The sequence below is a fragment of the Dermacentor albipictus genome, chromosome 7, assembly GCF_038994185.2.
Source record: "Dermacentor albipictus isolate Rhodes 1998 colony chromosome 7, USDA_Dalb.pri_finalv2, whole genome shotgun sequence".
Lineage (NCBI taxonomy): Eukaryota > Metazoa > Arthropoda > Arachnida > Ixodida > Ixodidae > Dermacentor > Dermacentor albipictus.
In genome coordinates this window covers 50,950,079-50,974,455 of record NC_091827.1, presented here as the reverse complement: position 1 = coordinate 50,974,455, position 24,377 = coordinate 50,950,079, and the positions used below count along the sequence as shown (strand labels likewise).

General features: G+C 47.9%; 3 protein-coding genes across 3 annotated transcripts; all 3 read right to left on the bottom strand.

The window, feature by feature from the left end:
• On the bottom strand, positions 1-13,667 carry LOC135910164 (uncharacterized). The gene is made up of 9 exons (XM_065442212.1): positions 13,390-13,667; positions 12,298-12,424; positions 11,109-11,421; positions 7,791-8,108; positions 7,095-7,295; positions 5,069-5,270; positions 3,609-3,873; positions 2,572-2,963; positions 1-725 (listed from the first exon to the last, which is right to left on the bottom strand). Exons 1-9 carry the CDS (start codon positions 13,648-13,650, stop codon positions 438-440), a joined length of 2,367 nt encoding a protein of 788 aa, XP_065298284.1. The 5' UTR covers positions 13,651-13,667; the 3' UTR covers positions 1-437.
• Positions 13,668-16,588: 2,921 nt separating this feature from the next.
• Positions 16,589-18,787, bottom strand: LOC135910148 (ipis-1-like). Its single transcript, XM_065442183.2, has 2 exons — positions 18,719-18,787; positions 16,589-17,791 (listed from the first exon to the last, which is right to left on the bottom strand). The coding sequence occupies exons 1-2, from the start codon at positions 18,763-18,765 to the stop codon at positions 16,639-16,641; spliced, it is 1,200 nt and encodes a 399-aa protein (XP_065298255.2). The 5' UTR covers positions 18,766-18,787; the 3' UTR covers positions 16,589-16,638.
• Positions 18,788-21,321: 2,534 nt separating this feature from the next.
• On the bottom strand, positions 21,322-22,564 carry LOC139047431 (ipis-1-like). The gene has a single exon (XM_070521256.1). The coding sequence runs from the start codon at positions 22,534-22,536 to the stop codon at positions 21,394-21,396; it is 1,143 nt and encodes a 380-aa protein (XP_070377357.1). The 5' UTR covers positions 22,537-22,564; the 3' UTR covers positions 21,322-21,393.
• Positions 22,565-24,377: the final 1,813 nt, after the last annotated feature.

Sequence of the window (24,377 nt, the reverse complement as noted above, 5' to 3'; positions counted from 1 at the left end):
ATCTCCAACTCCATAGAAGCGATCGTCGTCTTTGCCCACAGAATCTCATCAGCGAGAACGTCGCGTAATTTATTTCGCGCGCCATCTGAACGGTCGCCGTATAGCGAGCGGTTTTATATACAGCGTCGCCTTCGCTCAACGGGCGATCGCCTCGCAAGCGGCGGTCCTCCGATTTGCGCGCGCGGCCCCCTTCCCCCAGCGCAGGGTAGCAAACCGGACGTGCGTCCGGTTGACCTCCCTGCCAGAAATTTCCCGTCTTCTACTTCTCCAACACTCCATTTCGGCTTAGTTGTTACGTAATTCTGAACTTAAACTTACAGCGCGAACACCTAAGACGAACCACAAAAGGTTTGTCGTATCTTCCTTCTGTGGTTCGTCTTAGGTGCTTGCGCTGTAAGTTTGTGCTCAGAATTCTCTCTCTCTTTCCCTCTCCCTCTTTACGGTCGCGGCACGTGAGTCTCGCAGTTGTCCAGGCGGCCGCAGTCGCACTTGACGCTCCGCTCCCGGCGGCAGCCCAGCGAGAGCGCCAGGTCGTCGCTGGCGTAGGCGACGTCGTTGCAGGTGTCCCGCAACGCGGCGTCTCCGCATCCGAGGAAGCAGGCGAGCCGGAAGTAGAGGTGCGCGCGGCCGCGTTCTCCCAATCGGCGTTGGACGTCGGCCGCCCGGCGTCGGGCCAGGAACGACGCGAAGAACGTCGCCCAGCGACTTCCCATGAACGGCAGGACCTGGGGACGGCGGCGAACCTCGACAGTGTTTATTCCGATACTCCATCAAGACTAGAAGCGTACGGTGAGGGGCTAGTTGGTAGGACATTATGAGAACAAAGAAAAACTGCGCAAAAAACTGGCGTTTCTAGGCTTGACTACATGATAGCGGCATTGGTCTTTGTGGTTGGTGCGCATGCGTTCTGTTGTTAGTAGGAAAGAGGCGTTGGAGCACTAAACCAGTCGTTAGTCTGCGCCTGTGTCGTGTGGTTCTTCCTCTGTCTTGTTCTTTTTTTGCGCAGTTTTTCTTTGTTCTCATAATCCATCAAGACTCATTTTTTCTTTGGTCTCCGCGAAAGTAAAATAGCGTCGTGAGACCTATACGTAGCTATCACCTCTGCACGCGCAGTGTCGTTCTAGTTAACATTTCTGTTTCTTTTGGGTATAATTGCAATTTATTTTTTGCGCGATACCATGAAGAGCGCCTTCAGTTTAATTCCTCAGTGCTGACAATCCAGAACATTGGTTTGCTTTGCAGGCGCCAGGACTCGAACTGAGGTCTCGACGTATGTATGCGTGGATGACAAAAAAAATACATAAATGCTAGTTTTTAGCTTGATCGGCACTGTTAGTCACCCAGCTATATTAAATCTGCTGCATCGATCGATGCATCACTTAGAAACTTATTCGGAAAGATTAGCTTACAACGTTTAGTGTATATATACTGTAACGTTATACCGTCAAACTTTATTTAATAGGTTGAAGTCTCTAAATGTGTTTTCAATCCGGCTTACTGGTTTCCGCGAACACCGTGTGTTAACGCATGGTCAGAATCACTCGAGGACACGTTGTGTTATGCATGAATGCACACGGAAACACGTGTGATTTGGAGGTACATGACCTCGCTTATACTCACGCAGGTTATAATTGGCTGTTACTCGGTTTCAAGCTCACGCTCACCCCAACACACCTGGACTCATTAACGCTCACACCTAGTTGAACTCGTTCAGACAAACACTGACCCTCTCTTGGAACCTCGACTCACTCATAATCTCTAGGACTGAGTGGGGCTTTATTCATGCTGACACTCCTGCTCCATCTGACCCCAACTCTGTCGCGGACTTGCACCCACTTGGATTCGTTTCCACTTAGATCCCCACTTTGATCCAAGTTGATTAACACAAATTTACATCTCCTCAGGCTCAGTCGGACTCAGTCGGACTCACACACACGTCCATTCCAAGTCTCCTCGGCCCATCAAAAGACACTTTGGATGGGCCGAGACACTTCGGGCACATCTTGAATCTCGCAGAACAATTTGCCGAGTGGACGTGTTTCAATTTGCGTCCCAGTGTAACCACCGCGGAATTTTGCTATGCAGATCTAGTGAAAACATCTTTTTATGTATGTATGTATGTATGTATGTATGTATGTATGTATGTATGTATGTATGTATGTATGTATGTATGTATGTATGTATGTATGTATGTATGTATGTATGTATGTATGTATGTATGTATGTATGTATGTATGTATGTATGTATGTATGTATGTATGTATGTATGTATGTATGTATGTATGTACAGTCGCGGACAGAATAAAATGGACCACGGGATCTCCGAAAACGTTGAATTCCCGAGCAGCCTGTAGCAGTAACCAGTAAAACTGCCCGCGACAACGCTGTTAGCATATTCTAGTCGAGGTCCAAAATGCAAATACTAAATTGCGTTGTGAGGTTGCGGAGGCATTCAGCTTTTTCTTAGATTTGATGGTCCATAATATTCTGTCCGCGACTGTACGTACGTACGTACTTCAGCACCGTGCTTTTTCTACACGTCCCTCGCGTCAGAACAGTTGCGCAACCCACCGCGTGAGGCGCCACGAATCTTCCCAGCGCGAAGGACACGGACTCGCTGAAGCACTCCTCCGTGTAGTTGGTCAGCGAGGAGGGCGAGTAGAAGGCGGCGTCCTCGTAGATGGCTCGCAGCATCAGCGCCGCCACCGTCGGGTAGAACACGTCCACCTCGTCCACGCGCAGCGCCAGCACCCCGTGTCCCGACAGGTAGGCGGGCGTCACGACGAACGAGTCGCCGTCGTAGCCCAGGTAGCCGGAGAGGACGTAGTCGGCCGAACGATCGCCGCTGGGACGTCGGCCCGCGCGACTGCGGAGCGCGACGGCCAGGTTGGGGAGGAAGGCGTCGCCCAGCCGGGCGTGAAACTGCGGCGCTGGCGGGACGATTGCCTTCGTATTGTCTTGCCCTGCGGGTCGCAACGTAAGGGTTCGCACCTGAATGTCGAATAACGTTACTATTGAATGAAGGGAAAATGAGACATCCACCCGTTCGTAGCAATCGCTACAAAGGAAACCCATACGGGTTCCTCGAAAGAAAAGCCTCATGGTTGAAGAAAAATTCGTCCTGGTCCGGGACTCGAACCCGCGACCACAGGGTTCGACGTTATTATTGTATGCTGCTTAGTCAACGCTGCCAGCCTGCACAGAATTGGCAGCTAAACCCGCTGATGTTATGTTGCAGAACTTGCTTTCTCTTATCGCGAACAAAATCGGGCCAGAAAGCAGATAGCCGTCTAAAAACAAGCTTTTAGACCTTAAAACGTGCCTGAATCAGGTAAAAGGCAAGGCAGCGCTTTCTAGCATGAATATATTCATAACTACTGCATGCAAGGCACTAATTGCAGCGAATGACGAAGAAAATAATGTATTGGGTGAAGGCTTGCTGAGACGACACACCCCACTATTTTTTTGTTTTACTCGCGCCACGACTACAATCTACGCATTTCAACTACCACGCTCGCCCAGACAAGCTATCGAGTAAAAGATGTTGCGGCTCGTCGAACACGCCCAACGGGGAATTCTGACTAGACGTGTGCAGTCACGTGACGTACCATAAAGCAACAACTCCGTCCTCTTCAGGTGACCCACATCGACGAGCACGCCCCGGTTGACGCGGTTGTCTCGCATCAGCAGCACCCGGATGTCGGCGAACAGGCCCCGGACCGTGGCCACGGCTTCGTGCTTCTGGAACTTGCGCGCCACCCAGTCGGCGTAGACCGGCCCGAAGTGCTCGGCCGTCAGCTGCAGGCACCAGCGAACGTTGTCGGCCCGGTTCGGAACGTACAGCTCTCGGAGCAGCAGGCGGTACTTAATCACCTGCGCGATTCCGTTGCTTTAGTAGAAATCGGAAATCTTTGTTCCGCGACGCAGTTAACGCGCAGGTGAACGCGGAGAACACGCGCACGAAAACGGGGATGGTTTCCAGGGGCCGTATTCCTTCTGGAATCGGAGCACGCGTATGGATTCGTTTGTAAGGAAAGCGACAGAACGGAAAAAAGTAGCACCGTGTCAATGAGGTCATGTCAATGAGCAAAACCAAACTACGTTGCATGGAATTTACGTGTCCAACATGAAAAATCAGGTGAAGTGAAATTGAAATGGATATTAGAACATGATGCCTGACGTGTGGAAATTTTTATCTGAATAAATAAAAACCTCAATGTGTGACGAAACTCTCGTCGATAGAGAAAAAAATTGTCCACCCCCCAATTCTCGCCCTTCAACAGCCGCTCAAAGCCTTCAAATTGTCGCTTTATTCTGCATTATATTTATCAGGAATGCGGTCACATGCTGAGTTTAAGAAGCCGGGATGCAAATGGTGGGGACTTTCTGATGAAATTCTCGTTCTTTTCTGTGTTATATTTAACAGGAACTTGGTCACATGCTGAGTTTAGGATGCCGAGTTGGAAACGTTGGGGATGCGCAAAACACTTTCCGTCGTTTTCTAAAAATTTAGCTTTATATTGTGTAGCCAAATGGCGAAAGCGCACATCAAGTCTTTACCTTGCAGTAGAGAAGTACTGAGCTCAAGCACTTTCCTAAAGGGGCGTTTCTCGTATAATAATAAAGGATAAATTTTGATTGTTAGCTGTGTTTCTTGTTGGGGAGTATCGTTTCTTTAAAACTGCGCTGGTCATTCAGTTACACAGGGTCGTGCCGTCGCCCATCGAATTAGGGCGCTTGGCTAATTCCCTCGCATCAGTGGGGAAGTCGCCAGTGGCGTAGCAAGACGGTTCTTTTGGGGAGGTGGGAGGGAGGGTTGGGGAAAGCGGTGCTCACACTCAATCCAAGAAGGGGAATGTAACAGGGTAGGCGGGGAGCGTTGGGTAGACCTTATACTAACACTAACTTCTGAGAAAGAGGGGAGGGGTGGGGGAATGGGTGCACGTGGCCGGGTGTGCTAACCCTGGCTGTGCCGCGGGAAGTTGCTGCCTTCTTTCAGAGCAAACGTGGAGCAACTGACAGCGCCCGGGTCAACACATAACGCGTCGAACACACCGCCATTCCGAACCTGCGCCAGCAGCACGCCGAGAGCGTAAAGACCCGCAGTGGACAGAGGTTCTGACCGCAGCCTGCCAATGGCGGCGAGTGCTGCGGGGTCGCCCCGGAAGTTGACCAGGATCTGGCTGGTCGAATTGCCAAGTGAACGAAGAGCATCCGTCGTCGGAGGGATGCGGCTTGACGAACGGGTGGACTCCCGTCGCGTCGTCATTCTGCGGGCAGAAAGCAGCGATGAAACATGACAGGTTATACATTGTCAAGAAGGACCCGGTGTCTTGTGCGTTGGCACATGAGCGAAGAAACTAACCGCGCGATGCGACGAGGACATACACAGCGCGCTCTACGAACTTCAGTAAATATAAATTAGGCTAAGCGCCTTCCATGCGCTATAATGGATGTGCCCGCATGCACTGAGGAACATTTAGTTTAGTGTGTACGCACCGGCTTAAGCTCATCCATGCATTATACCGCGCCAGAAGTGCACGATTTTACTTCTATGCTAACAAAAATGGGTATTCTTCGCCATTTTGCGCTTTATTTATGCTTCTACACTGTGAAATATAAGCTGTTGCTTCAGGGGCCTACATTTATGAGCTTTTAAGATAAGTTATGTTTTCGCAAATGGTCAATATGTTTTGAACCTATTTCGAAAGAAGGTAGAAGGGAAGATTTTACTTATTATGGGGTTTTACGTGCCAAAACCACGATCTGATTATGAGCCACGCCGTAGTGGGGGACTCCGGAAATTTGGACCATCTGGGGTTGTTTAAGCTGACCTAAATATAAGTAGACGGGTGGTTTCGCATTTCACCCCGATCGAAATGCGGCCTCCATGGCCCGGATTCAATCCTGCGACCACTTGCTTAGCAGCACACCTTAGCCGCTAAGCTACTACGGTGGGTAGAAGCGATGGTGCTTTCTTAACAAACTCCTTGGTTCAGCTACACTGCCCTATTGTTTTCATGTTAACAACGCCCACTCATATTTGATGGGAGAGGATGTGCACATATAAGTGGGCAAGTGTTCTCTACGTCGTACCGTTCCATGCTTCAAGTTACCATTTACTTCACGCAGCTGCTGAACAGCGACGAACTAACAGATAGAAGAGCACCAAAAATAGTCGAAAACTCTGCGAGTTGATGGTGGTCCAGGCGAAAAGGCGTGGAACACGAGTGGCAAGACAAAGCAGGTGCATTTGTTCTGTCCTCTTGCTTCGTATTGTCCTTCGTTCCACATGTTTTTTTTTTCAAAAATGAGCAGCATTGGGGTTTATAAGGAGGTCAATCAAATGAAATCAATGTTTATTGAAATACCAGCGGATAAGATGTGTATTGACTTTTATTTGAGGATGATCTGATTAATAGAGATGCCATTAATGAAATGAAGAACGTGCTCTCCAGGGATGCAGGGAGCTTATTCAAAAGTTCAGGAAATAAGCAAGGAGTGACTCTTCGCACGGCTGTTTAGAATAATCGCGTATACATTATATAGATCTTTTTTGCCTGGCCGGTTTATAGTGGCGAACATCAGCCTGAAAGAAAACACATGCTCGTCGTGCGATCATTCTTGTTGTTCAGGAGCTGTTTGTTTGTTAAAAATCAACTTCAAAAATTGACTTTCGTCTGTTTTTTCGTCGTGGTTTTAAGTGTGCGAGAGTTTCGTGAAGCCCACGCTCCACCAGACCTGCATCTGGAGAGCTGAATATTAGCGCACATCTTAGAATTGTTGGCAAAACTGCAAGTTCTTACAGGAAGTTAACGTACACTACCGCTTATTTACCAATAAGCATAATGCGGCCCGCTGTTCCGAAGAGTGAATGCTCCAGGATGATTGCAAACGTCCGCAGAGCATCAACGAAGTGTTTTTCATTTTTTTTGCAGTGGAAGGCGTATTGCAGCACGACAGCTGAAACTGATTTCGTTTCGACGCCAACAAGCGTCAAAGCGTAATGGGCCGCTTGAGTGCTTCTGTACCTTCCCTATAGTACGCAACGCAGTCATTTACCACGTAGCCCAATAGGGCGATAGCATGCTTACCGCACTTTCTTAGCTGACGACTCCAATATCCTGGTCATGTCTCTGTCCAGCTCGAAGAGCCGGTAGAAGTGGAATTTGAAATTCACTTTGAACGCTTCCAGTGTTTGCACCAGGAACTCGCTGACCTTGTGTGGGAAACGCAGGGTGGACTGCAGGGTCTCCCCTACGTCTATGTACTTCGTACCTCCTTCCGTGGTGACGCTGGATAATTACGTGAACGAGAAAAGCACGAAAGTAATAAAGATTGAAAAAGGAAGAAGGAATAGGTCATTGAAGAGCTATCGACGAGAAAATCCCTGTGCTTCATTGTCAAGAGAAAGTGGAATGATACGGTCGAGATTGGTGGAATGTTTCGTCTTTCTTGGCGAGTGACATGAAATTTTTAGCCCATATGAAGAGATGATATAGCTACACATGGGTGTTATAACAATTCTGACTTAATTCTGGCGAGATAGAAGTCGTGCTCCCCTATTATTACTTTCGGCTCACTTGCCCGGATGTTCGAGACACCAAAGAGTGCAAACGAGAACACAAGTGGTAAAAATGAGCAAACTTTCATATGCAAGGGTCTACATAGTACAGGCGCACTGATCAAGCATTAATGGAATACAACAAGACATTTATGCAACACATTAACTAAAGGTCACGACAGCCTGATCCCTTAGTTATTGTACGATCTAATGAATCTGAGCGTACCTGATAAACGAGGGCAGACCAGTGTCCTGGGCTGTTCTCACTGCGAGGTGGAGGAGCGCTTCGTGCGAGACCACGTGGACCCACGAGCTGACGTCCTCGCCGAGCGCCGTGGCCACGTCGGCCGGGTCGCCGCCCCGATCATGCCCCGTGGCCATCGCGTAGCAGCTGTTGTGGAAGACCGCCATCTGGTGGACGGCTGCTGCTAGTCGCACAACCCAGTGCGGAGGAGCGCTGGTAGCCAGGCTGAGCAGTGTCTCGTGGACGAGGATGTTGAAGGACTCCAGGTGCTCCTTCAGGTATGACGGCCGGTTGGGGTACCTGTGTGTGTGTGTGGCGCACATCTATCTATCTATCTATCTATCTATCTATCTATCTATCTATCTATCTATCTATCTATCTATCTATCTATCTATCTATCTATCTATCTATCTATCTATCTATCTATCTATCTATCTATCTATCTATCTATCTATCTATCTATCTATCTATCTATCTATCTATCTATCTATCTATCTATCTATCCATCCATCCATCCATCCACCCACCCACTCGTGTACACGTGGTACACCGTACACGTGTACACAGTAAAGGTACAGTAATCTGTCGAACAAAATTGAACTTCTTTTGGAATAGCTGGAGACTGCCCCGCATAGACTTTCATACAATAACCGCTAGAGGCAACTCTGGCGCTAGTGTCTACAGGAGCTGCAGGCGGGGCCGGGTTCTGCAAGCATGGGAATGATGGTTAGTGCATGTATTTGCCTAAACTTCGTCCGTATGGCTTCAAACGGTTTTGTCACCTTGAAAACGCGTTATCTTCAACGAAGTGCTGCGTAATAAGTAATTAAATGAACATTAATAAAACTGTTCGATGGCAGGATTCGAACACAGGGCCTGTATCACAGAAGCCTGATATTCAAACCATTATACCACGGGCGCCCTTTCTTTCTTCGTTGCGTGCTTTGCAATATTACGTCAAACAAAAACTAGTAGTTGGGGGTGGAAACAAGATAAAAGAACAAGTTTTCAACGCGAAGTGTCGGTATTACTGGACTGACTACTTTAGCATTATTTGAGCGCTTTCAAGGGTTCCACCCTCGACAATCACTCCGCTACACTCTCTGCTTTCTAAATTTCGACAAATCTGGACATGGATTCTCGAAAACACGCTCGTGCGGGCCGAGCGTCTGGCTCGCACTGATACCCCGCCGTGCGGTAGTGCCATAGGCAGTGAAGGTCAATTAGCATATTAAGGTCAAACGGCAGTCCGTCTTTGTTCTCCATAGGTAGGTACCTAATATCCTGTCTTTCTTGATGGTCCTCTGAAGTACATCCCAAAAGTATACCCTCTCCTAACAATGTAGAAATGCATGATCTATAGTTTCTGGTTTCTTACAGATGAAAAATTTAATTATGAGGTTTTACGTGCCAACACCACTTTCTGTTTATGAGGCACGCCGTAGTGGAGGACTTGGAAAATTTCGATTCGCTGGGGTTCTTTAACGTGCACCTAAATATAAGTACACGGGTGTTTTCACATTTCGCCCCCATCGAAATGCGGCCGCTGTGGCCCGGATTCGGTACCGCGACCTCGTGCTCAGTAGCCTAACACCATATCCACTGAGCAACCACGGCGGGTCTTACAGGTGAAGCAATGTGACCCCCAAGGTAAGCAAAAATCGCGGTCTTCTAAAAAGGTTTTGACAGGCGGTGTACCAGTGTGAAGTTTAAAAAATAGACTGCGTCCCTGTTGTTACTTCCATTCTTTTTACCTGTTAAGAACGTCATCCCCTTGGTCTCCACTGCATATGGCCCTGTACAGTGGAACAGAGTGAACCACATTACATACATCTTTGTATATTTTTTTACGTTTCACTGAAAAAAAAAAAAAGGTTTTCAGTATATGCTCCTCGAGCCCTTTCGACACATATACGACATCGTTCTGCCAACGCTTCTTCACCGAGGATCCGTCTTGGTGATATTTTTAGCCAGCCGTTGCAAACCGCTGCGGTTTTCGAACAGCCACCGCAAGCCAAGCAAGGGGAAGCAGTCCAATTCCAGATGCCGGCACTTCCCTCCTCATCCGGTTATCTACTTAAACTGCCCTAGCTCGGCTGCACTGAAACCCTCTCCACTTCAGGGTATTCCTGGCCTCTTGTCAGCCAATTAGATCTGAAAAACCTGTTGAAGTACGCAATACTATTTGCTTTGAAATCAAACAAAAGTTACCTCCTACTAACGAGGATAGCGTTTGATTGGGCAGTTCAAACAACGCTACGAGTCACCGCCTGGTGCTTACGTTGGAGGTTACGTAGATCTGACGTCAGGAGATTGGACCAAAATATAATTGGAATAATCTTAATTTATAGCGCCAAAGTTATAAATATAGCACGTTGCAAAGTAAGTGCATATTATAACAACTCAACAAAACAAAAGTAATGGCACAGAAGCAACACCGTTGAGTGTCATGTACAAAAAGGAAAAGAGCATTCACTACGATAAATGTGACACAAAGGTTGTACGACTTGAATCTTTGTTACGCTATTCCAACCATTGACAGCTCGTGGAAAAAGGGAATATTTCAAACAGTTGCTTTTAGTTCGAAAAAGGGTTATATTCAACTGATGTGTCTGCCTTGTGGTTTATCCGAAAGGAAAGGGGATAATCTTTGTGATGTCAGTTTTATGGTACCCTCTATTTACTTGCTACAAGATTTTCAGTCAGAGCTTTTGATTTCATTGCACTGAGGGTTCAAGTGTACATCTTTCTAGTAAATGTGTTATTGAGGTACGTCCGAAATGATTGTAAATACAGTGAACAGCCCTCTCCACTCGGTTAAGTTTTTCTATGTTGGTTTCAGGGAACGGTTCTCAGATTATACCAGCGCCTTCATTGTGTTCACTGTGTTCGCTGTCTGTTGGCTTTTATTTATGCTTTGTAATGATACTTTTGTAAAAACTTCATAGTTGAAATACTGAAACACTCACTTGCCCTTGTAAATCTTAGAATCAGTCACACGGCGAATGAAATCGTCCATAGAGAGTCCCTGTACGTGGGATGCTTAGCAATCCAAACGCCAATAATCGGCCCGCATGGCGGCCGGCACTTCTTTGAACCACCGGTGTATGCTGAGGGCACCTAGCTGAGGCATCGTGGTATGCAAACGAAAGCGAATGCTGGTGGAACGCAATGGGACAGCACTCGGCCACACAGCGATCCCCAAGCGCGTACCGTCGGTTCGAAAATTGCAGGCCACCGCGGCGCCAGCCGATTGTCGCTGAGAACTGCCACTCTACACAGGTACCCGCCGCGTCTCACCGGGGCTTCCAGTTGCCGCAGACGTGCTCGTAGAAGTCGTCGCAGGGGTCGGCGTCCGCCTTCATGGAGTGCGACAGTCGTTTCAGGGTCTCGCGACAGAGGGCGCTGCGATTTCTGTCGTCCTCGGCGCCGTCTACGCAGAGACCGTGCAGCGTGTTCGAGATGCCGGCGAACGCCTGGGCCGCGCGCCGGGCCCCGCCTCCTCGCACTGCGAGCAAGGTCAGCGACACGCCGAGCAGCACCAGCGGCAGGAGCAGGACGGCGCAGAACACGGTCGTGGAGCAGGGGTTGTGCAGGTTAAGCTTGTTCGTGGCTGTTGGCACAGTCGAGAAAGGATGCGTAGAGGCTCTTTAGAAGAAGAAAATGAACTATTACAGCAAAAACGCGGCAGATCCAGTCGGCCCTGTTCGAGCATATGTAGAGCGAAGCTTACGAGGCATTTTTCACGCGCACCTTGTCACCTGACTGAAGGATGCCCCGAACGAGGAAGTCTGCAATGAAATGCACCTTTGAACGCAAGTAGCGTTATAGGGCTTGATAGAGGCAACCTGGCTGTTTCTGCACCATTGATTCGGAGTACCCGACCTCCCCTTGGAGGCGCAGATGAGACCGTCTATGCGGTTGCCAGGCGGCGCAAGGCATGCGCAACGTGAGGCCATCTCCTCCGGTGACCTCTCTCCCGTCTCACCACGGCTCCCCGCGTGGCGGCCCGCTAATCCTCTCCACCAACGGCCAACGAACCGTATGCGCAGGCCGGCTTCCCCCCTCTACCTTCCCCTGCTGTGGGCGATGTAGAGTGATCCATCGCTTCAAGATGGCGCCGTCTATATCGATGAAAGGGGCAGGTGGGGAAATATTCTGAAAGGATGACTAGGGTATACACGAAGGATCTTGCGATTCGAATAATTAGTTTAAAAAAACACATTCTGTGGTTTTACGTGCCATAACCACAATCTGATTATGAGGCACGCAGTAGTGGGGATCTGCGGATTAATTCTGACCATCAGGGGGTTCTCGAACGTGTTCCCAATGCGTGGTACTTGGGCTTTTCTGCACTTCGCCCCCATCGAAATGCGGCCGCCGCGGCCGCGATTCGATCTCCCGACCTCAGGCTTAGCAGCGCAATGCCATAGGTGCTAAGCTGTCTCGGCGAGTAATCATTAGTTGCGCTGGTAGTTCCAATACTCACCCGGCGTGACTATGGCTGCTTCGACGCCCTTGTCCACGTTCCGGCGTCGTTTGTGGTGGCCGCCTTTGTGACCTTGACCGCTTCTCGCATTTTGCGTCGCGCTCGATTCCGAACGCAGCGTCATCCCCTGGAGGTTCGTTTAACGCAAAATCAAAATCGGATGCACACGAGTGCAGGAAGTGGACATGCAGGCCAACGAAGAAAAAACGTTGAGATGATCGTGACTGGCTTTGGAATCGCCGCATTACAAAGCAGAAAGCAGTGTGATAGGCAGTGGCGCAGTGAGAAATCTTTTTCGGGAGAGGGTGTTGTAGCCACTTGGCCGTGAACGTGGAAGAGGAGAAAGGGGGAGGGGGCTGGGAAGGGCCGCGTATTAACAAAAAAATTTCGGGCAGTTGCCACACGTGCCCTGTGTGCGACCCTCTGCCTAGTGCCTGGTGAAAGGACAGCATTAATTATTCGAAACATATTTACTTTCAGACCTAGAACAAAACATCAACGACCAACCAGGTGAACTAAGCTTGAAAAGAGAAACATGCACTATGGTGATGCAAAAAACAACAAAAAACAAAAACAAAAGAGAAGTAACCGAAGTAAACTCAGGGAAATATAGAGGTGAAAACGATATCATCTCATTGCACTGTGAAAGCATCAATGACGCTCTGGAGCTCTTCAATCAGAGGAGGATCACTTAGAGCCAACATCTTTCTTCATTTTCTATGGCACGATAATATTTTTATGGTAACATTTTTCTTTGATATGGCTGCCAAGAAAAAGGGATATTCTGGGGACCCACGTTCAGCCGTATAGACGACATCAATATAGACGCTCGGATGAGCGCAGCCAGGTACTCTGCGATATCAACGCTGCAGATACACGAGTGGCTTTTAAGTATCGCAAGATCATTCTTCAGTGGTTTCAACCTTGACGCTCTGCGGCGTTAGAAGCAACGCCGAATCAGACGAGGGCCAGGGCGCCGCTTCGTACACACACAAGGCCAAATTCCGTCACGCTCGCTTGCCAGGGAGAGCCCGAAGGGTGTCATCGAATCTTCAGCAAAAGAAAAGAAACAGAGACAAGCGACGGCTTCACCTGCGCGCTCTCGGTGGTGGAAGGCAGCACGCGGTACTCGCTGCCGGCCTGCGCCACCGTGGACACCCTGCTGACTCGGTCGTTGTCGGCGGCGTTGACGCCGTCGCGGTCGTCGCCGTTCTGCAGCGTGGACGACACGACGGCGGAAGGCTGCTGTGGCTGGTGCTGCCAGGCGGCGGCGGCGGCTTCCTGCCACGGCGCGGCCATGATGGAGTCTTCGCGGCCCAAGTCCTGCTCCGCCGCGGCCGATCGGTCCCGCATCTTCTTCTTCCGCTCTATACACGTCAAATGATGATGATGATGATGATGATGATGATGATGATCCTCTCTCATGTCGTCTCCATTGGGCCAGTCCAGCTCTGATGATGATGATGATGATGATGTCCTTGATGAGTTTGGCGCTTACCTACTCGCGGGGATTGCCGCGGCCGATCGGTCCCGCATCTTCTTCCGCTCTACACACGTCAACTGATGATGATGATGATGATTGACAATGATTATGTACCTCTGTCATGTCCTCTCCGTTGGGGCGTCCCTTGGCTTGGATTCAGCCACAGGGACGCCTTTATTGCAATTCGCAGCTTAATTGGGGGCACAAAAGCGGTTGTCTTAAGAAATTTCGAAAAAAAAATTTAGTGATTCTTTAGTCTTACTTATTCACGTTAAATTATTTCATTTCAATATACATTACGGCGTTCTTCTCATTTGTACATCAATATTGCTTTCTCTCAAGCCCACTGTAATATACCAAGCCTTCTTTTGCCTATAAACTTATTATAGGGCCTCTCGCCAGGCACCATTTAAAGCTTTTGCACTGAAAACTGTAAAACGCCGCCTGAAGATCATTTTACCGGAATATCTGTTTCAATTATTAGTATTTGTTTTTTTTTTGGCATCTGTGACCTCGACTCTCTGGCTAGGGTTGCAGCTTGCTCGAGAGGGAGGGCGCGCGGCATTAGGTTTGAAATTTCTGTTGTTTTCGCGGGGGAGGGAGCGCAGCAGGCTGTGATACTTCGCAGACACGATCGCGAAAGAGTGATGTACACGTTGCGGCCGTCTGTTTAAAATGGCCAAAGCAGGTCAAGGTGCCGCGAGGAGGTTTTTTCTTTTCGCCAACTTTCTCGCCGCGATACTCCATATCGCATTTGTGGAAATAACGCACACTTAAAGTATCTTCTCAACAGCAACAAAATGGCTGATGCAAAACAAAAACGAAAGCAGACGCAACTCACAATTTCGAGTCCTTGATAAGAAAAGTAAAAAGAATATTCTAGACCTAGGAAAAGTGGTATGAGTCACATTTATTTCATGCTTCCCGAGAAATGACCACGAGGGTCATTTGTTAAGAAGCAGGTAATTATAAAATAAATTTATTTAATAATATCCTAATAAAGTTGCGCAAGGCCGGTGCACTGATTTTAGACTTTCTCTACAATGAACAATAAAGCACAGAAAGAGAGAGAGAGAGAGAGAGAGAGAGAGAGAGAGAGAGAGAGAGAGAGAGAGAGAGAGAGAGAAGCCCTCAGAATGTCTGTACTATCTAGTACGTCTAGACATAGGGAACGTTTCTGTGGGTAGCGGGCCACGCCAGTGTATAGGCCCGGTGTGTTCGATGTGCCATCGCCAAAGAGTCGAGCCAAAGCTTGTGCTCTTGCATTTCTTCGGCCTTTATGGCGGTCAGGGTGCATATCCCGGGGAATTGGGGCAACGCGAATTTTGTTGCGAATGATAAGCGCAAGAAGTGTGTGGTTTTGCTGTTGTGGTTTTCTTGGTGTTTGGTATCCTAGTCGGGATAGAATGTGGCACCCTTGCATTGTTCATTGCAGACGTTGCAATTGGCTGTTAAGGTGACCTGCAATCTGGGGGACCACAGGGTCAGACGGCGCCATTCAAGACGCACTGCAGGAAGCAGTAAATATAGTACAAGTGTATGCAACAGCCGGAGGACTCACCTGCGCAGCTGTGAAGTCAGAGCTCCTGCATGTATTAAAAAAAAAACTCAATAAGGCCGATATTCCACCAGCCATCACATTGCATCTGAATGGCAACGTTATTCCAAGGGTAGACAGACTACGTGTACTAGGCCTTCACATACAACACAACGGGAAGGCCCCATATACCCTACACATGCTCCGCCAACAACTTACTCAGGTAGCGCACATGATAAAGCGCATTACAAACAACCAACAAGGATTCCAAGAAAAAGACGTACTCCGAATTGTGCAAGCCCTCATAATTAGCCGATTAACCTACCACCTCCCCTATGATAACCTGACTCAGGCTGAGATGCACCAGATGGACACCTTCCTCCGTACGGCAGTAAAGGCAGCGCTGGGACTACTCCAACATGCGTCTACGCATCTCCTACTACGACTGGGGCTGCACAACACCATCCACAGAAAGGGCGGCTGACTGATTCACTGGCACGTTTAAACCTCTCAAAGCCGCACCTGAGGCACAAAAGTTACTGTAGAAAAAGATTCGGACTTTATAAAAATAATCAAATGTCTGGAATAATCAATATAATTACCCATCAGGATTTATATTACTCAATATAACTCAGAGGTTGAGTGGGTGGAATATTCGAACGTATAAATATTTATTTAAACCGTGCAAATTGCATAATAACATGAACTAGCTGAGAACAGAGAATAATTAAATGCTCTTAGGAACAAGCAAAGTACGGAATTACAAAGAATGATGAGCATAAGCCTAAGCGCGATTTCTTAACACTGCTTTGACAATCTATATTACATGCGCTGACCAGGATGTCTTCGGCGATTTCAGCAACTGAGGCACTGCCATTTAGGCCTTGATATTATACAACTTACTACGTGCTGAAAGCACCCTTTAACAAAGTAGTAATCAAATCTCGCATTACGTTTGCCTGATGAGCTTCGTATGGAACCTAATTTTAGAGGCTACCAACCTCCTGCTTACAATGTAGAAAAGCCAATAGTTTGAAGAGCGCATCGATTGAGTAAGGCGGTAGTTACCCCACTTTCCTTTCGAGAACGGGACTCCGTGGGACGCGTCGACAAACATAAAAAAATTTTAAGATGTCAGTACGCGGACGCGGTTTATGGGAGTCTGTAAAGACAGAAAATAGTGTGATTAGAAGTGATGCTCCATTTTATAGAAGAATCTAGAAAGTATGATATGGGTTTTCGTACTGAAGGAATAAAAAAATAAAACGTAATTTTACTAATTACAAAACGGGCATTTATTGCGACTAGCCTGGGCGGGCTTTTACGGCCTCCGCACCGAGCCAATGAAGAGAATTACGTCGGGCTCTTTGCTCTTGATTATGAACATGAAAGGATGATCCACGGCGAAGTATGCTGACCGCCATTTCCTGAGGGTGGAGTACAGCGTTATGGTTGCGGCAGTCACAACTTCCGTGCCTTCCTCGTCGACCTGGAGGAACGTCTTGTGGACGATGTCAGAGACCGCCGGTCCGGCATCCTCGAACATCCCCGAAAGGTCAGCGACGCCCGGCGTAAACAGGTCCACGGCACCAAGCGCCTTGAGAACGTCGTTGAGGACGTGGCGCTGCTCGAGCTTGAGCTTGGGAAGGCTGACCTGGACGCTGTTGCTTCTCTTGAGGCACCTGAGTACAGAGCTCAGTCGCTCCCACGAAAGTTGCCTCTCCAGAAATGGCAGGCCTTCTATTCCGTCCGGAAGCAGTATGACCATCGACATCGTGCCGCCTCTGTACGGTATCTCCAGAGCTCGTGCCCTGAGTTCGTTGGAACTGCCCAGCCTGTAACTCTCGCTGTGCTGGAACATCGTGTCCACCTGAACCGTGTTCCTGGAGTCGAGGTGAAAGTTGCGGGGTGCCGTGTCGGCTGCTCTGAAGGGTGACTTCCAGAACCCCTTGAAGTAAACGGCGTTGAGTAGGATTAGCGCAGTTCCGGCGTCGACGCTTCCGGGCGGAAGAAGGTCCCGAATCTTGGACACGGTCTGTTGCGAGACCCATGCGTTCGCTTCGAGCCGAACCGCTTCGTGACCTTTCTCGAAGTCGACGGCTCTGATGGTTGCGCCGTACGTGTTCTCGAGGTGCGAACGATAGCTTCTGTGGACTGTGAACTGTTGGCCGCTGTAAATCCTATTGGCCACGTAGAACTCGACGTCCGGGGCGAATTGGGAGAGGCTATTGAGAAATTCCGGAAAGTGGTCGTGACCTTTGTCCTGGTGGTCTTTGACGTGCAGCAGGCTGGCGAGTTCCTCGGCGGTGTTATTGCGAGCGCCGGTGAGGGCCATGGTAAGTGCCACAGCGATGCCGAAAGGCGAAAAGATGAGGTTCTCGCCATCCTCGTTTTGGGACTGCAGTTGGGTGTACATCTCCACCGAGAACTTGAGCACCGATTCGTTGAGGATTTGCGCCGTGGCTGGGATAGACCTGAGGGCGACAGAAACAAAAACGGCGAGGTGCCATTGAAGGAAGTCCTGTGCGAGGTCCGCAGACGGCGACTGAGAACGAATTGACTCATAGCACAAGTAAAACACACGTATCTCAATGGAAAATTTTTATAAGACAGTGGATAACAGGAAAATGGAGACAAAGGGATGGAAATTGTTTGCCTAAGCGATTCCTGCGGGTGGAATTAACGTTTCGACAAGGTGGCTTGTAGAAGACATGTCTTCTCAAAGACAAGCTACCGTGTTGGAACGTTGCCTGCAGTACTTGTTCGATGGCAGTTGATCACTAAAGACATAATTGTGTCTCTGAAATGAATATTGTTCTAATTAAAGCGATCTTCCAGACAAAACAATACGTGATGCATGTGAATAATTCGGTCTAGCTTCCGAAATATCAATTTTGAATTCGGTAGAACCTCTCTTGGGGGCACCTACGTAATGTACGTGCACATTGACCGTGGGCGTCAAAGTGTGCAAACTGAAATTATACGAGGATATGACTTTCTTTTTATATGAAGAAGACTATGTTCTGGCAACGGAAATATATTTAATGAGCCGGTATCTCTTCTTTCAACTTCTAGGCCAGCTTCAAGAAAGGCATAGTAGAAATTCAATGGGTTCGACTCGCCGCTTCTCACCTTATTCAAAGAAACCAAGAATCTGGTGTAGGGGAGAGAGGAACGTAATGAGTCGTTCAATAGTCGAATGTTCTGCTTTCGTTGCGGAGTTCTCTGTTTAGGCATGATTTGGCGAACAGACAGTAATGCCAATCAGTACATTGACACACTGGGATTGTTTTTCATGAGATGCGATGACCTTTGCAGGAGCTATGCAAACAATCGATGTCTACTATAAGCTAAGAAGCGACTTCGAGGCTATAGCCTGAAATTCCGTCGATAGAGCTCACCTTGGGCTGTCAGCAGATTTCGCTCGATCTTCGTGCGTTTGTGCCATCTTTAGCACTCTTCTTCTCTTTACCAATGAATGGCACTTACCCACTACTGGAGAACGGTGAAGCAGGGGGCCACAGAGAATAAATGAAGAATTAAGTGAAATAGAGAAGGAGGAATTTGTAACAATAGATATTATAACTGAAAAATATGTCGGCTTGATATTCTGAATTGTCCATCTTGTCTTCCGTTCCTGATGATGACAGGGGTGACAGAGGTATTAGTAGGAAGGTGGAAGGCATAAAGCGCGAGAAAAAGCTTCCATGGAATTTTTTCTTCGAGCGGTTGTTTTCGCACATTTAAGCGTGGCAAACATGTATTAAATGAATAAGCCATCATCACCATTATGATAATCGTCATCGTCATTATGTTTACTGCAGGACGAAGGTCTCTCTCAATGACCCCCAATTACTCCTGCGTTGCGCGAGCCGATGGGGCCCTGAACTAAGGGCTCCACCCTGCGAGGAAGTCGCCCAAACTGATGATAAATAAATGTTTTCTCTCTCTCTCTCTCTTGCGCCAGCTGACCCCGTCTTATGCCTGCAAATTTTCCAATTTCATGACACCGCCTAATTCACTGTCGCCCTCGACTGTACTTGCCTTCCCTTGGCATCCATTCTGTAACTATAATGGCCCACCGGTTATCTACCCTACGCATTACAGAACCTGCGAAGATCCATTCTTTCAGCTTAATGTCAACTAGAAAAGTGGCTACCTCCGTTTGCTATCTATTCCAAAGCGCAGTCTTCCTGTCTCCTAAGGCTATGCCTCATATATTTTGTACCATTGCTTCCTGTGCGGCCCTTAGCCTCTTCTAAATTTTTCTTGTTTACCTAAATGTTCCTGCCCCATATGTTGGCACCGGTAGTATGCTGTGATTGTACGTTTCTTTTTCAATGATAATGGTAAGCGGCCGGTTTTGACTTGCTGATGCCAACCGCATGCGCTCCAACCCATTTTTATTCTTCTGTAAGCTTGCTTCTCGTGATGAGTTATTCTTATCAGGTATTCTTATTCTTCTTTGAATAGCTGGCCTAGATAAATGTGCTTTTGCATATACTCAAGAGGCTGACTGCCAAGCACGAATTGTCGTTCTCTTCCCAGCCTCTGAACATTCCGTGTCTCTTCCTCATGTTATTCTCTACACTATCCTTACCCTTCTCGGCTTAGATCCTACAGTATTTGTTACAAGTAATTTCCAGTGTCCATGACAGGCATCGCTTTAATAACCAAATGAAATTTGGTGACCCCGTATTACCTTCATCTTCTGATAATTAACAGGCAACCACATGAACTGTGGCTCACAGATGAATACGCCGTGTTTAACTTCACAAAGAAACACCTGAGACAGAGGAGATGCCGTAAAAAATGTTTTTAGAGCGCTATAAACAACAGAGTTTTCAGTAATAAATCAAGTTACAAATGACGATGATGATGAAAATAACACTAAGATTTAGTGGTAGGCATTTTCAAAATAACTAGTATTTAATTATGCTGTGAAAATGACATGATTCTTTCGAATTAGCTGAGAACGCAGAGCGTTTAATGCCCTAAAGAACAAGCGAACTTGGGAACTGAATAGCAGTTATGAAATAAAATCGCAATCGCGACTTTGAGCGGCTACCTGGCAATTAGTAACAAAATGCGCTTTAGCGTAATTCACTCAGTGATTCAGTGACGGTGGGCTTGGAGATAGATCTCAATATTGTTCTGGAGAAGAAGGTGGTGTGGGCATCGCTTCACGAACGAATATGATGAGGAGTTAGTGGACACCTTGTGCCTGCATTGCAAAAGTTTTGTAACCTCTGCAAACATCACTTACAGCGCATACACAGACAGGGACCAAAAGAACGACGAAGACAATTGCGCTGGATTTGGGTACGGGCTAGTTGGTATTCCATTGCAAACATTACTTACAGCGCAGACATAGACCGGGACCAAACCTCTCGCAGCGGTGCTCTTCAGCGAGAACTCCATTAAAGCCGAGCGCCTCACTTCATTCGTAGAATTTGGGGGTCCTTAACAGACCCAGTGCTCCGCTGCCTGGTGGCTTCTCCCGCTTAAGTCATGGCTGAAGGCGCTGGGCAGCTAGCCCAATTTTAATTTTGTGTGTGCTAAATTACCCTCTCAAGAAGCATTAATGAGATCTTGCCCGACGCTCACATGGTAGCATTCGTAATGAGCTATGGTGCAGAGGCATGTTCTGGTGTACCAAGATTCTGTGACAGCGCGTCAACAAGCGAAAGGAAAACATATAGAAATTCCAATTCTTGGCCTTTAACGTCCAATATACTTCACAGTGGGCCATGATGGACGCCATGGTGGAGGCTTCTGGAACAATTTGAACCACATGGTATTATTTAATGTGAATCTGAGTAAATCTACGAAAAATATCATTCATTACAAATTCCACACCGTGAAACACATCAACAAGGGTCGAATTGTTAAACACGGCAAAAGGCGGACACACGTTTATAATAGACTGCAAGGTCACTTCAAATTTATTAATAATACTTTTCTATGTGATTCAAGAAAATTTATATAGTTTGCACTCTCGACCTAAGGAAAGAAATATGCTGAATTTTTGCAATTATCAAGAAAGATCGTACGTTAACATGCTTCGCTGCACGTTTCACGGTTTCCTCACTGAGCCAACAAAGAGAATTACATCTGGCTCATTAGTCTTGACTATGAACATGAAAGGATGGTCGACCGTAAAGTATGTCGGCCGCAGGTTGATGACAGCGGAGAGAAACTGAAAGACCACTCCTGTAGCAGCAGCAGCTTCTGTGCCATCTTCGTCAACCTGTAGGAAAGTCTTGTGGACTGCGTCGGAGACCGCTGGCTTGCCGCCCTCGAAGATACCCGAGAGGTCAGCGACCTCCGGCGTAAACAAGTCCACGACGCCGAGGGCCTTGAGAACGTCGTTGAGAACGATGCTACGCTCGAGCTTGAATTTGGGAACACTAAGTTGGACGCTGTTGTTCTCCTGGAGGCTTCCGAGAAGCGTACGGAGTCTCTCCGACGAAATACGCTTTTCTAGAAATGGTAAACCTTCCACGTCGTCTGGAAGTAGGATCACCATGGACACCTTGCCACCTCGGTAAGGCATCTCCAGAGCTCGGGCCCTGAGGTCCTTGGAGCTGCCTATTTTGTAACTCTCGCATTCCTGGAATATTGTGTCCACTTGCACGGTGTTCTTTGAGTCGAGGTGGAAGTCGCGAGGTGCCGTGTGGGCTTCCTCGAAGGGTGACCTCCAGAAGCCCTTGAAGTAAATGGCGTTCAACAAGATCAGCGCAGTACCAGCACAGACGCTTCCAGCTGGTAGCAGCTCCTGGATTTTAGATGCGGTTTTTTCCGAGACCCATGCGTTCGCTTCGACTCGAACCGCTTCGGAGTCTTTCACAAAGTCTACGGACCTGATCGTGGCGCCGTACGAGTTCTCCAAGTGGGATCGGTAGCTCTTCCGCACCGGAAATTGTTGGTCGCCGTACATCCGGTTTGCCACGTGGAACTCGACGTGCGGGGCGAATTTGGAGAGCTTCTTGAGAAATTTCGCGTAGAGGTCGTGAATCTCCTCCTGGTGGTCTCTGACGCACAGGAGGGTGGCGAGTTGTTCGGCCGTGTTGTTTCGGGTGCCGGCGAGGGTCATGGTAAGGGCTACGGCAATGCTGAATGGGGAGAACACGATGTTCTCGCCGTTTCTGTTTTGGGACTGCAGCTGTGCGTACATGTCCACGGAGAACTGGAGCTCCGATTCCCTGAGTATTTGCATCGTGACTGCGCTAGTTCTGGAAAGAAAAGAAAAAACATACCATAGAGAGAACTTTGGAGGAAATGCGCTTTGCAGTGGGTGACTGAGAAAAAATTGACTGAAATGATGATCAAAAGACGTGGTCTCTTAATATGAAATAATTATTTCGTTCTAACCATCGTTGTTACAATTGAAAGCATCTCCCATACACGGAAAAAAAGCACGAGTTGAATGAATTGTTTCATATTATTTAAATAAGAGGGATGATTTCTTCAGGACTAATCGACTCAGTGTTTGCACGCCGGTCACCGGCGCCAACGTTTGCAAAAAGTTCACATGGCAGGTGCATTCACTTTTTACGACGAAGTCCATATTTTGACAGACGAAGAACTTCTAAACGTCTGTCGCCCTGCTTTAATTCGGTGCAGCTATACCAACAGTCCAATATGAAATATATGTATGTGCAACTCTAAGCAGTATACCATATTGAGAGAAACAAAACGTCCGCCTTTTGAGATAGAGCAATGTGGTGAAAGTTAAAGAAAATCAAAAATGTTCCGCGGCCACAGGAAGAGTGCTCTGTTTGCGCACGATTTCTGTGCAAGCTTTGTAGGCGCTGATAAGAAGGAACGTTCGTTATAGCTATGACACCAGACACTCCATGATAATATCGCGCGCTTCTGTCGAGAGCACTCACCTTGGAATTTCACTAGATTTGTGCCGACCCTTTTGTGTTAATGCCATCTTTTGAGCTCTTGTTCTTCTTCGTAATGATTGGCACTTACCCACTACGGTGGAGTTGCGAAAAAGAATCGCGCATGAGGGAAAAGAAAAAGAGCGACGGGAACAAAATGGAACAAAATGCAAGAAGGATGATAAATATAAAAAAATATATCAATCCTTTAGTCTTAATCGCTCCCTTTCTCTTAAATTTATGATGATGGTACGATCGCTGACAGCGAGAAATTGTAGTACGTTGTGGGACAACCTAACGTATGAAACATAAAGGAGTGAGTGAGCAAATACTTTATTGGAAAACATGGTATTGACGGGTGACCTTATGGTTAGGCAGCCACGAGCCCCTGGGCCCAGCCGGCTTCTTCAACTCTCTTGATGACTTTGGCCAGCAGGTCAGGGTCGGAGGTGAGCAACACGGTCTCTCACTGCCTCAGTATTACTTATTTTGTGATTTGTGTGATTTCCCTCAGGGCACGCCAACATAATGTTGAACAGATCCGCTTTTTTCTTACAATGGTTACATGTATTAGGGTATTGGTCCGGGTAGTAGTAGTGAAAGGCTACGGCGTTGGGGCAGGTGTCCGAAGTTGCCTCCAAGTTACTTCTTGTCGCTTGTTGGGCGATTTGTGTGCTGGCGAGTACACTGCCCTGGCTAAAAAAATCATAAGCCATTCTAGTCTGTGAATGTCGATGATCAGCAAAGCTGGGTAGCAGACGACAAAGCGGCGACACAGAATTTCGAACAAAGGTAAGAACGCATTTATTGTCTAGATCGGTGGTCATCGTGACGAAAGGTACGCATACCCATTTACTGTTTTACATTCGCGTTCATTCGTGTTAAACATTCGTTATACGCATTCGTGCTTTCATTTCGCGATATACTGAGGCACCGCACCGACTGGTAGTGGGCTAGTGCCGTCAGCGCCTTCACAGAAGGAGGGACAATATGGGAATACTAGCATGATGAGAGCCATGGGAGCCAGCTCTGGAAGAAGGCGACGACGAAGAAGCGAGCAGTGACACGAGCGCGAGGGGCAGTATGGGGACGCTGGCATGATGAGGGGCAACGGAACCAGCTACGGAAGAAGACGACAATGAAGACGTGAGCAGTGGTACGAGCGCGT